Raw genomic sequence first — 12,907 nt, 5'->3', positions numbered from 1 at the left:
GCCCGTAGCCAGTCACTGTACCGACTGAGCTATCCCGGCTCCACAGTGTTGATGATAGGATGATTAATGTATGAGGAGCAGTTGGTGGAATGAGAATTAGAATTATTTGTGACTTCCCATATTCCAAATTGTGTTCTTTCATTAGGAAGATATTAAATATTATATTTACATAATTAACATTTTTTTAGTTTAACTAATAATTCCTGGAGAATTTAAAATATCATTAGAGAATATAATGTATTTAATGTACTTTTCACTTTCACCAGAATTTTTGTAGATCTTTTATATTTTATAGAAATCACTAATTTCACGCTCTTGTAATAATCATATTTTTCATTGAGCATACGTTTAGTACATCTGCGCCATTTTTCTTTACAAGCATTAAAACAATCGTCCAGATTTCAGAATGGCGGAAGGAACGTTGTACTGTTGAAATTATAATTTATATTGGCAATAGGTGCCTTGATAATTAAAAATTGCCACCTGTACAGAATTTATATAATTCACTGGCGCCGACATGTCCTTGCAAACATTCAGAGAGCTAAAATGGCTCCTTAAATCAAAGAAAGTTTTACTGAACTCTTGTATAACCTGTGAAATAACTTGATATATGTCAAAATATTTAAGCTTCTATAGAATTAATTAAACCAAGATCTAGAAGACGCACTTTAAACTTTATAAAATGGGCTATGGTTTACATAATCTGAATCAAGCCTTGTTACATATCTTGAAATAATGATGACATGATGACAGTGAAATTACCTGAGACAGCAATTAAGAAAAAGAACAAAGAATTAAACAAATAAAGGAAGAAAGAGCAATTGAGGGGAAATATTGAGAAGAAATAAAAGTTAAATGAAAGAGGAAATAGAGGAAAAGAATAAAACTGAATACAAGGGAACAAAGAGCAGGAAATTAACCAACAAAGAAAATAAAGAAAAGCAAGGAAAGAATCAAGACAGAGACTGGGAAAATGAAAAAGTAACTTAAATAAATACTTACTTACTTATGAAGCTGAGCCCTTCTTGAGGAGAAGCCAGTTGTGCAACTACTCAAGAATTTCTCAGGATTTTATGGAACCCGAAGGTTCATTACCGTGTTCACTAGAGACTTACACTAGTCCCTATCCTGAGCCAGATCAATCAAATCCATACCATCCCATTCGATCTCTCTAAGATCCATTTTAATATTGTCCACCCACCTACGCCTTGGTCTTCCCAGTGGTCTCTTTCCTTTTGGCTTTCCCACCAATATCCTATATGCATTACTCTTCTCCCCCATTCGTGCCACATGCCCTACCCATCACATCCTCCTTGACTTGATCATTCTAATTATACTTGGAGAAAAGTACAAGTTATGAAGCTCTTCATTATGCAGTAACATAAATAAAAAGGAAAAATAATTGAATAAATGAGAAAATATAGTGGAAAATGAAGTCAAGTTTCGTGTCCCCTCCGATCCAAACAGTGCTGTGCTGGATGATTTATAGCTGTAAGTGTTTATACCGCGTGTCCACTGTTAATTGGAGAGTATTATTTTTTTATTACTAGTGGGGTGGGACTAAGTCCCTTGCACTGCGGCCACTTCGGGCTTATTGTAACGTACCAGCCCCAGATGATAGGTGAGGGTGATTGTGGAGCAATTGGTGGAATGAAGATTGGCAGGGGAAACCGAAGTACTCGGAGAAAACCTGCCCCAGGGCTACTTTGTCCACCACAAATCCCACTTGACCAGAACTGTGATAGAACCCGGGCCGCCGCGGTGGGAAGCCAGTGACTAACGCTTGAGCTATGGCGCGGCCTAATTGGAGAGTAAACATCTTCCCCCCCCCCTAACACCCCAACGGTGCTCCATCACGGCGCACAGCTGGTGGCTTGCCCTTTACCTTCTTCACAGCGCACACCTGCCTTTCGCAAAAATTTTATAAGCTGAACACATAAATCGTACATTATTAAAATCAATATTGCGAAAGTTGAAACACGTGTTTCCCATTAATGTATAGATTGTTTCTCTTTGAACATGTCACGCAATTTTTCAGAGTTCACTGACCTTAGGGTGGATTACTCGCTCTAACGCACAAGTGGTTTCGAAAGGGAAAATAATATATTTAAATGTACACCGCAGGGTTTGCTTAATGCTGCGCCTCTGTCACTAAGTCATCTGAGTTTCGTTATTCACACAGACTGAACAGACCTTGAAAGGAATATATTTGTTACGTGGAAATAAAGTTCACCACATTCTAGTGGTGAAGACAAACATCCGTGCTTCTGACAGGAATCGGTATAAGCAGCAAGCCACTTTACCGACTGAGTCATTTCGGTTTTGGAAAAGTTAAGCAGCTGAGCCATGATATGGACAGTTCAACGGTTTAGTGTCCTTTATCTGTGAGAAACCCTCGTATCTCTTCCTTTCTCGCCTGTCTCTTTCTTATGGATTAAAGGTAGTTCGAAGTCCATGGCTGATCTCACGAAATATGTATAAGATCCACCCACTTCCTGAAATTCATGGTGCCTCTGATCAATCAGGCGGATTGAATAAATTTTAGAGCACTGTTTTGAGTATACGTCAATGCTTTACCTAACGCAAATTACTGAAGCAATTACAGGTATTAACAATGCAATCCCACCATTTGGCACGTAATTTCCAGTACTGTTGTTGTTTGGGAAAACAGAACTTTTATTTTCTTCTTCTTTCATCGTCATTTTTATTAATTCAAGTTTCCTTTCCGGAATCCCTGTGCACGCGGTAGCGTAGTTGATTGAGGCACTATGCTACAAACCGGAAGATCACGGGTTCGAATTCCGATGAAGTCATTTGATTTTTCAATTGTTTTCATGGCCAATTAACTATGGACTTGGGGTCGACTCAGTCGCTAACAGAAATGAGTACCAGGAATTAATTAAATAATTTTCCTGGGGAGTAAAGAGCGGCTGGTGCCTAAGGCTGACAACTTCACCGTCATCTGTGAGCCGATTGTCTAGAAAATGTGGGAGCCTCGACGTCTCACAATCCTATGGGTCTCCACGGCCTGTTACAAGGATATATTTACCTTTTACCTTTGTTTTCAGAATCACATTTAGGAGCTGTGTGAGTATGTGTCTCCCCTCTCTCTGCATTCAATCAGAGACGTCAATTTCGTCAACATTCATTGACTGTTTCTCGTGAAAAGTGGGGACAAATATTACACCATTGAAGGCTTTCCAATCAGGGTACTTTTAAACCCCTGATTTCTACAGAATCAACGTGGCTACTATGCGAATTTAAAAGGTGGGAGATGTGCTAGACTCATTCTGTGTATCTTCTTGAAATTTCTGTGTCCTGATAGATCCTTTAAAAATGTGCAGCTGTCTGTCATTGAGGAATTCTTTTAGGAAACTGTAAAATACTACATATTGGTGTGCAAAATATTGTGGTGCAATAAAAACTCACATATCATTCTAAATTCACTTATGGTGGCGTGTTTATGGCGACAAATATATATATATATATCCCATAATAAAAGGAGCCTTGAAAGCTACGACGTCCAGACCTCGTCCCTACAATATACTAACTACCAACCAAACTACTTGTTTCTGGTGACACTCACGTGATGAGCTGTGTAGAAGAAGAAGAACTGCTACGGTTGGGATCACCTCCTGTAACAAGAAACTTATTTGGAATATTCTCGTGTTTTCTAAAGAAATAAACATCTTTAATTGCATGCATAATATACTCGTAGCTGAAGATGATGGGTACAGAGCTGAATCTGTGTCATATAATTCCGAATTACGGGAAATTTAATAATAAATGAAAACCATATGTACAATCGATTTATACACTTCCTCAAATGTAGAAAGTTGGCACCATTGATCGAATGTGATATGTATTGCTATAAGTAGAATTAATGGAAGTTACTCCATATTCCGTACTTTCGGGGATAATTTTCAAGAGTAAATGAGATATTTGGCATGTACTGTCTTCGCTCGCTTGGAAACCGGGACCGTGGGTTCGGATCTGTTTCCTGTGAGGTACGAACTGAATTCTTATATATTATTCTTATACACTGCCAGTCACGGTAGCCGAGCGGTCTAGGGCGTGTACTGTCTTCGCTCGCTTGGAAACCGGGATCGTGGGTTCGAATCCCACTCAGGGCATGGATGTTTAGTTTGTGTGTGTGCGTTTTTCTGTGTTTGTGTACAGGTAGAGGCCTTGCGACGAGCTGATCACCAGCCCAAGGAGTCCTACCGAATGTGTAAGATCTAGAAAAACCAAAGTGAACGGAGAAGTTCATGGAGGTAGGCCTAGGCCCACTGGGGCTGTAGTGCCAAGGAAAAAAATATATGAGATATTTAATGTCGCTGTGAGTAACCGATATGTGGACGTACTCATTATCATAATGCTTCTTATTAGGGAGATAGACAGTGGAAATCTGGACCTTGAAACCAACTGTTTTTGCTGAGGGTTTTCATAAGTTTCTCGTGCAAATGTCTGTATAATAACTCGAGTGAAAACAGCTTGTTTTCCTTTTTTCTTCGCTGACTCTACAATCCCCTTGGGCCCTGACCTCTGATTTTCAATTTCATGATCATTTTACAAACGGCAGGACTCCTTCGGTCGAATGATCAGCTCGTCGCAAGGCCTCTACCTAAACACAGTACAACACAAACACAGAATAAACATATACACATATAAATCATCCATGCCTTGTGTGGGATTCGAACCCACGATCCCGGATTCCGAGCGAGTGAAGACAGTACATGCCTTAGACTGCTCGGCTACCGTGACCGGCCAAGCTTGTTTTCATACTCTTCGGAAATTTTCAGGGTCATCTTATTGTTCTAAGTTCTAAATTCTGTACTTGACAAAATGTCAATAAATACTGAAAAGTTAATCCACTGGAAGTGTTGCGTGGCGTATGGATTTCGCACATTATACGCAAGGAACACTGTTGGAGGGTGCAGTCGTAACTATTAAAATGAATGTAAAAATCAATCGGCTTACAGAGATTTCAAAGCCTAAAGTCAAGGAGGATTATGTGGGCAGGACATGTAGCACGAATGGGGGAGACGAGGAATGCATATAGGATATTGGTGGGAATGCCGGAAGGAAAGAGACCACTGGGAAGACCAAGGATTAGGTAAGTGGACAATATTAAAATGGATCTTAGAGAGATAGGATGGGATGATATGGATTGGATTGACCTGGCTCAGGATAGGGACCAGTGGAGAGCCCTTGTGAACCCGGTAATGAACCTTCGGGTTCCATAAAATGCTTGGAAAGTCTTGAGTAGCTGTTCAATTGGCGGCTCCTCAAGAAGGTCTGAGCTCCATGAGTAAGTAAGTAAACCACTCCTGTAGACAAGCGAAATATGTTGCATAATGTATTGATGAAAAGTTAATACTTATTAATTTCTCTGACCTGGATTACTATTCCCTCACCAGTCTACTTCATCCTTCAACATTGGCGCCGCCTGCACTTTTTCCTAGGAGGAGAGCAACCAGTTTTACAGCGTTAGGTAGGAGTATAAACTTGAGATGAAGCCGTCAGAATTATTATTACTGATGCCTTTTGGATATTCAGGATAGAAGGATACAGCCATCTGTGAGCCGATTGTATAGAAAATGTGAGGGCCTCGACGTCTCACAACCCTATGGGCCTCAACTGCCTGTTACAGGGATCATTTTTGTCTACCTAAGCGTGAAGTAAACTGCTGGAAACTTTCAAACATTTCACTACTTCCAGCTGCGGCCACTACAACCGAGACCGGCAATAAATCTTTCTGCCTCACGTGATTATTAACGTTTGTTTAATGTTTGTTTATGGTCCTCTTGTTTTACTGAGCCCTAAAACTGGCACTGGTCTGGGTGTGGATGTAGATCTACGTNCCGTTCTCACGGTCTTGTCGCTTGCAGATTTCTTATACTTTTTCTTCTACCCTGAAGATGGAGGCGATACGTTCCTCCGAAACGTCGGTTAACACCACATATACACGGTGCCAAATCCCAGAAGACTGCTTTCTTCATAGTCACCGCCGTGAAAGCCTCAAATCTTACATCCTTGACATATTTCGATCTTAGAGACCATTATCATCATCACTGCAGGTGGAAACTACTATCACAATGTGATTGGTCAATATCGATACATACATACATACATTAAAATACAATTTATAAATTATTACAATTAGTCTATTTACAAGTGCTGTTTAAACAAGATTTTTTTTTACATTTTTAGAACCAATTTGTTTCGTGTCCTTTATATTTCATTTCAACAAGTGATACCAGTGATTTCAATATCAGGAAAGAGGAAATAGATGCATTTGTACAGGTGCCGAGTACATAAACTGAGTGTACACTCGGGCATTTTTACCATCAGTGCTTAGTAGTCCTAGATACAATTCGCAGATAACCAGCAAGGGATGTTCATCCAGCTTGGGGGTTGGACGTGGGGATAACAACTCACCGTAAAAAATTAGCTTGTCATGAAATATCACAAAGGGCCTCAGACTAAGGAAAATGGAATCAGACATTAAGGGAGGAACATAGACAGGGTGTTTGAGGAGAATATTTGGACCGAAGAGAGGTTAAGTGACAGGAGGTTGGAGAAAACTGCATAATGAGGAGCGTCATAACTTGTACTCTTCTCCAAGTATAATTAGAATGATCAAGTCAAGGAGGATGAGCTGGGCATGACATGTAGCACGAATAGTGAGAAGAGGATTATTTATAGAATTTTGGTAGGAAAGAGAGAAGGAAAGAACCACTAGGAAGACTAAGGCGTAGGTGGGTGGATGACATTAAAAAGGATCTTAGAGGGATAGAATTGGGTGGTATGGATTGCAATGATCTGGCTCAGGATAGATCCCAGTGCAGGGTTCTTGTGAACACCATTGTGATCCTTAGGGTGCCATAGAACGTTGGAAAATTCTTGAGTATCTGTAAAACTTGTGGCTTCTCAAGAAGGGCTCTTCTCCAAGGAGTTATATTTTTACATTTTTTTTTTCTTTTTCAGATGTTCAGGGTGAATTTTAACGCCATGACTTAAAGACTGTCGCATACCATATGCACCCTGTACGTGGGTGTGTGGATGGAGGGGGGAATTGGTGGAGGTGGGTGGTTTATTCTAATTCCTTTAAATGCATTTATACTTATTTGACAACAAAATGTAAATTTGAGATTAAGTTATGGAGTACACAGAGGGNGGTTGGCGGGAATATAACTTCAAAAATTGTCCAGAAGCTACAAATATGCATAGTACCTCTGCAATTGGACTAGCTGCTTCTTGGCCAGCAAATAATCACCACGACAAAAGCTTATTTTTAAATTCCTTAAAGCTATAGATGCTATGCCGATCGCACAAGCTGCAAGGTCCAAGGCATGAAATGTCTTCGCTCGCTCGAACCCTGGGATCGTGTGTTCGAATCACACTCAAGCAATGTATGACTGTTTGTGTTAGGTAGCGGCCTTGCGAAGGGCTTATCCCCCGTCCAAGGAGTCCTACCGCCTGTTTAACATTAAGAAAATTAACTGAAACGAACTTTTCACTGCTGCCCTATGCTCCAAGTGAGAGCAACAGAAGAAGAAACACTAAACTGGGAGAACAATTCATATTTCTTCCATTTAAAGCTGTGAAACTATGTGAAAATCGCCGAGTTTTTAGATTGATGTAACATATGACATTACCGTTCAAAATTTTCCACAGTTGCGGCCATATTGGAAGAAACAAACCGGATCGATTTTGTCATTCAGTTCCACGATTTGCTAATTTTCCTGTCATGTCCGTTTTAGTTTGCATTACACCAATCTCATGTATTTTTTTTTCATCTTTCTAATCCTTCCAGAATTTTCTGAGATTACTGGAATTAATAATTTTTTAGTACTTTAGAATTACGATTTACAATCAGTGTTATACTGTCAGTATACAAAACGCTATATGGATAAACTGAATATATGGTGGGTATGCCAAATAGTGACGATTTATGAATTTTGAACACATTCTTGGTTGTAATTAGTCCTATGAACAGGACCATAACTCAGAAACCTGTGGTAAAGTCTCTACGGTATTTACGTAACTTCCTCTGGTTTCGCTGTCTCTGTCTTACCAGTGAACTGGACTGGAAAATGAATAAAAGCATTGTGTGTCGGTTCAAGTCGAACGCCACTAAACTTGGAAAGTGTAACACGAGTTTTATAGGTTAATTAGGGACTTTATGACAAGAAGAGAGGCTCTGTTCAATAAACATATCGTAAAATTTGAAATATGGATCGCTTTATTTCCAATTAATACTGGAAACGTACTCAAAGGGGAATATACAATTCTGAGCATACAAATGAAGAGTAATCAAGAAAGAGGAAAACTTGCTTAACTACAGTGGAAAATGACAGGCCTGTGCAAAGTGAGCTAGAATTTGAAGTGGTCGCAATTAGTCCCAGCAAAATTTTAAATATTTTTGCAGTAGTCCAATATGGAAATATCTTATTCTTGAAAAAAAAAAAAGGTTTATTTTCAATGGCACTATGAGTGGAAATGTACTGTCTTCGCTCCCTCGGAAGCCAGGAACGTGGGTTCGAATCTCACACAAGGCATGGATGTTTGGTGTGAGTGTATGCGTTTATTCTGTGTTTGTGTTGTTCTGTGATTAGGTAGAGCCCTTGTGACGAGATGATTACCCGTCCAAGGAGTCCTACCGTCTGTATCATAATCAAGTAATTGAGAAATCAGCCCTATGCTCCAAGGTGGAGAAAGCTCTAAAGTGGGTACAAAGAGAAGAAAAAAATGAAGACAAATTTTGGGAGGGAACAGAGGTGGATCCCCAGTCCAGACAATCTATTGAATACAACGAAAAAGGGTTCCATCTTCTTGGATATAACGCCTTGTAGTCCGTCGAAAGGTACACGACGTTTCGGGGAAAAATATCACTTTCATCTTCAGGGTCGATGAATAAGCAAAGCAAGAAAGCAAGAGTGTAAGCAGGTGACAACCAGAGAAAACGACTTGCCGGAATTTCGGATTATATAGGAAACAGAGGCCGGTCACGGTAGCCGAGCGGTCTAAGGCATCTACTGTCTTCGCTCGCTTGGAAACCGGGATCGTGGGTTCGAATCCCACTCAGGGCATGGATGTTTAGTTTGTGTGTGTGCGTTTTTCTGTGCTTGTGTATATACACATATCTGTGTATTGTTTTTATGTTTTTTTTTAATTCGCTCAGTTGGGGGTTGAGTCCAACTGGGCCCGCTCGGCACGGCGGCCACTATTTGGCCTATTGTAGCCTGCCTCGGGTGACTATGATGATGGAGAATTTGATAGAATGAAGATTGGCAGGGGTAACAGAAGTACTGGGATAAAACCCGCCCCAGCGTCACATTGTTCACCACAAATTCCACTTGACGAGACCCTGGGATCGAACCCGGGCCGCCGCTGTGGGAAGCAAGCAACTAACTGCATTGTTTTTATTAGTAGGATGCCTAACCGTTTCAAGACCGGGAAGACAGCTTATACAGACATTCATCTGTAACTCACAGGAAAAAATATTGCAGTTTCGGGAAATAGTCGCTGTTTGTTGAGGGAACCATAGAAATATACAAACACATTCTGAAGGCAGAATGAAGAGGTTCATTATGTTAAAGCCAATTGAACCACTGGTTAATTATAACTCTAAAGCACCGTTTTATTGTGAATATTAATGGGCGAAGGTAAGATAAAGTTTACCTTATGCTTAAGCACTACGCCATTAAAGAGTATGGAGGAGTGGATGTATAGCTCCACATTTTCTTGACGTCGGCATTAGCTGGAGGCGAATGATCAGCTTCACGACCCTGTCGATTTATCCTCCGTGGAAAAATCTCCCACTACCCATTCGGTAGGAGACTGGATGAGCCTCAGAGCCGGTCTGAACGACGTGGAGAAGAGAAAATTCTTAACCTTACAGGGATTCGAACTCCGACATCCCGGTCGTCAATACCGTAGCCAGTCGCTATACCGACTGCGTTATCGAATACTAATGGGACTGGAATAAAATTGCAGATTCATATAAAAACACGCAAATTTATAACTTTCTGAAAACGTACTTTTCTGTATATAAGATTTGAGGTTTTCACGGCGGTGACTATGAAGAAAGCAATTTTCTGGGATATGGCTCCTTGTAGATATTGTGTTAACCGACGTTTCGGAGGAACATATCGCTTCCATCTTCAGGGTAGAAGAAAAAAGAACAAAATCAGGAGGCGAAGAACCAGCGTGAGCAGATGTTCTTTAATGGGGAGGCTACGCATCGAAACACCTGCTCACGCTGGTTCTTTGCCTTCGGATTTTCTTCTCTTTTCTTCTACCCTGAAGATAGAAGCTGTATGTTCCTCCGAAACGTCGGTTAACACAATATCTACACTTCGCCATATCCCAGAAGACCGCTTTCTTCATACTTTTGTGTACTTGAGAGAACCGCTGGAGTATGATTTTGAAGCTGGAAATAGGGCAATGTCATACCAGGGCCCGGATTTTGATGACCTGAAAATATTTAAAAAATAACCGAAAAATCCAGAAAAATGACCTAAAGGAGAAAAGAAAGAACACTTCGCTTCCATATTATTCACATTTAAGAAAACATATGAAGAAAAAATCACTAAAATGGCCAAAAATGACAAGAAATATCCTTAGAAGTCCAAAAATTTACCAAAAAATTACTCCCCAAATGAAAAAATGACCTTAAACCTAAAAATGTCAAAAAAATGACAAAAAATTACCTATAAAATTTACATTTCTGTAACCAGCAGCTCATATCCGAGATGCATATATTTAAGAGCATCGCATAGGATACAAGGAAAGAAAGATGACATGTCATCAAAATCCGGGCCATGGTCATAATGTACCCACTGTAACAGGGTAGGAACTGACACGCCATAACTATTCGAACTTTTGCAGCCTCGCTACTCAGAGTCCTCGAGGGTTACAAGTTCACACTGGTAGATGGTGAATGCGGCACTGGGCTAACAGCAACTTAACGCCGACGAAATCTTTGCGAAGTTTTCACAACTACTTGCAACAAATTCTGATAGCTCTAATTGTCCCATCTACTCTACGTCACATCAGTTTGCCATGCGAATGTAGCCAGACCTGAAGACATCAGGTCATTTCATTGCTTCACGGTAATTATAGTCGAGTTATCGAAACGTTCCAGAAGGTTGGTCAAGTCATGACTGGGATAGGAAATGATGCAGGACATTATTATGAAAAACGAAGGGCGGGAAATAGAAAGGAAGTCGCATTTCCTGTAGCATCCAAACATTCCATGTATTGTTCGGCATGGCCTCCATGTAGGCTGTCACCGTTTGTACTTCTATAGAGTGCAAGCAGCCAGCCGTGGCCTGATGAGATGTATAGCGCTGATTGTGTGTACCATTATTCGTAGTTCACTGAACTATGAGCTCAAAAATTGCAATAATTCGATAAATGAATCAAGCGTACCAACATTTCGTGTAATCATCATCAGTAATCTGTCAGACGACAGGTCCACAGTCTCTTCCAAAACAATTCCTCCACTTAATGCGATCTAGAGCTTTCTCCTTCAAATGACAGTATCCTCTTCTGTCCCCAAGGTCATCCAGCATCTTCTTACGTCTTCTTCCTCGTCTTCTTGTCACTTCTATCCTCCCCTCTATCTTTCCTTCAATAGCTTCTTTTAGAAGGCAGTTTCTGCGTAAAACATGACCAATCCAATTAGCCTTCCGTTTTCTTATTTCATGTAGGATATTCCTCTGCTCACTGACTCTAATTAACACGTCTTCATTTCTCACATAATCGATCCAACTGATCTTCTCCATCCTTCTCCAACACCACATTTCGAAACTTTCCAGATGTTTCTGATCTACTGCCCTAAGTGTCCATGTTTCAGCCCCATACAGAGCTATGCTCCAAATGTAGCATTTCACTAGTTTCTTCCTCAAATTTAAGTCCAATTTGCTGGTAAAAAGATTCTTCTTCTTGCTAAATGCAGCTTTTGCCATGGCAATCCTGGATTTAATTTCACTAGTACACCTTCCATCATCTGTTAACAAGCTACCCAAATATTTAAAACATTTCACATTCTCCATAGCAAGTGAAAGATAATTCTGGAATTCCAGTATCGAACATAGTGAAATATGGCTTATTCTTACTTACCAAACCAACCACTGAATAGTGTATAGAATTTATCAAAGAAATACAAATCCACTCTTCTTCTCTTCCATGCGTGCTACATGCAATTCACATCATACCCTCCTTGACTTCTAATAATGTTTGCCCGGAAGTAAAAATTATGCAGTTCCTTTCTGTGAAGTGTTTTGTTTCCAGTCTTGCGGGAGGACGAGGCGATATTTACGGCGGGCCACAAGCAAGAGAAAGGAAAATTGTGTTACGACTGAGGTCCATGAGACAAGTCCCCGTTAATTTCTTTGCGGATTTTGAAAAGCCGTATAAAATGTAAAACAATTAGAAATGTACCATACTACTTATCTCATACTAAAAGTTAATAAATTAGAAATTTGTAAAACTACCTTTATACGCTGAGGAGTTAAACGTTAGTGGGACCTACTCCCTCAGACCGGCTCACCCCTATCTCTGATATTTATTTATTCATTCATCATTAGATCTGCAGCACGTTATTGGGCCTGGCCTATTCTTCAGTTTCGTAATCTTTCTTACACAGACGGTAGGACTCCTTGGAGCAGTGATCAGCCAGTCGCAAGGCCTCTACCCACACACAGGACAGCACAAATACAGAATAATCGCATACAAACATCCATGCCCTGAGTGCGATTGGAACCCACGATACAGCGTTCAAGCGAGCGAAGACAGTTCATGCCTTAGACCGCGCGGCCATTGTGATGAGCTCTGTCTGTAATATAAGATGTACTTTCCAAAGGAAAGCCACATTCAGTTTGAGAAACTCATTCTC

At 40.4% G+C, this 12,907-nt stretch overlaps 1 protein-coding gene across 2 annotated transcripts in view; it reads right to left on the bottom strand.

Moving 5' to 3' along the window:
- The window catches only part of LOC111872063, a 43,790-nt gene that overhangs the window by 23,464 nt on the left and 7,419 nt on the right, over positions 1 to 12,907 (bottom strand). For both annotated transcript variants that reach the window (XM_033754498.1, XM_023865584.2), the window contains exon 3: positions 3,587 to 3,635. In XM_033754498.1, coding sequence (XP_033610389.1) covers positions 3,587 to 3,635 — 49 coding nt within the window. The remainder of the gene's footprint in view (positions 1 to 3,586; positions 3,636 to 12,907) is intronic.

Source organism: Cryptotermes secundus, unplaced genomic scaffold (assembly GCF_002891405.2).
Source record: "Cryptotermes secundus unplaced genomic scaffold, Csec_1.0 scaffold162, whole genome shotgun sequence".
NCBI lineage: Eukaryota > Metazoa > Arthropoda > Insecta > Blattodea > Kalotermitidae > Cryptotermes > Cryptotermes secundus.
Note: the sequence above shows the minus strand (reverse complement) of the source record. Positions and strands in the feature narration are given on the sequence as shown.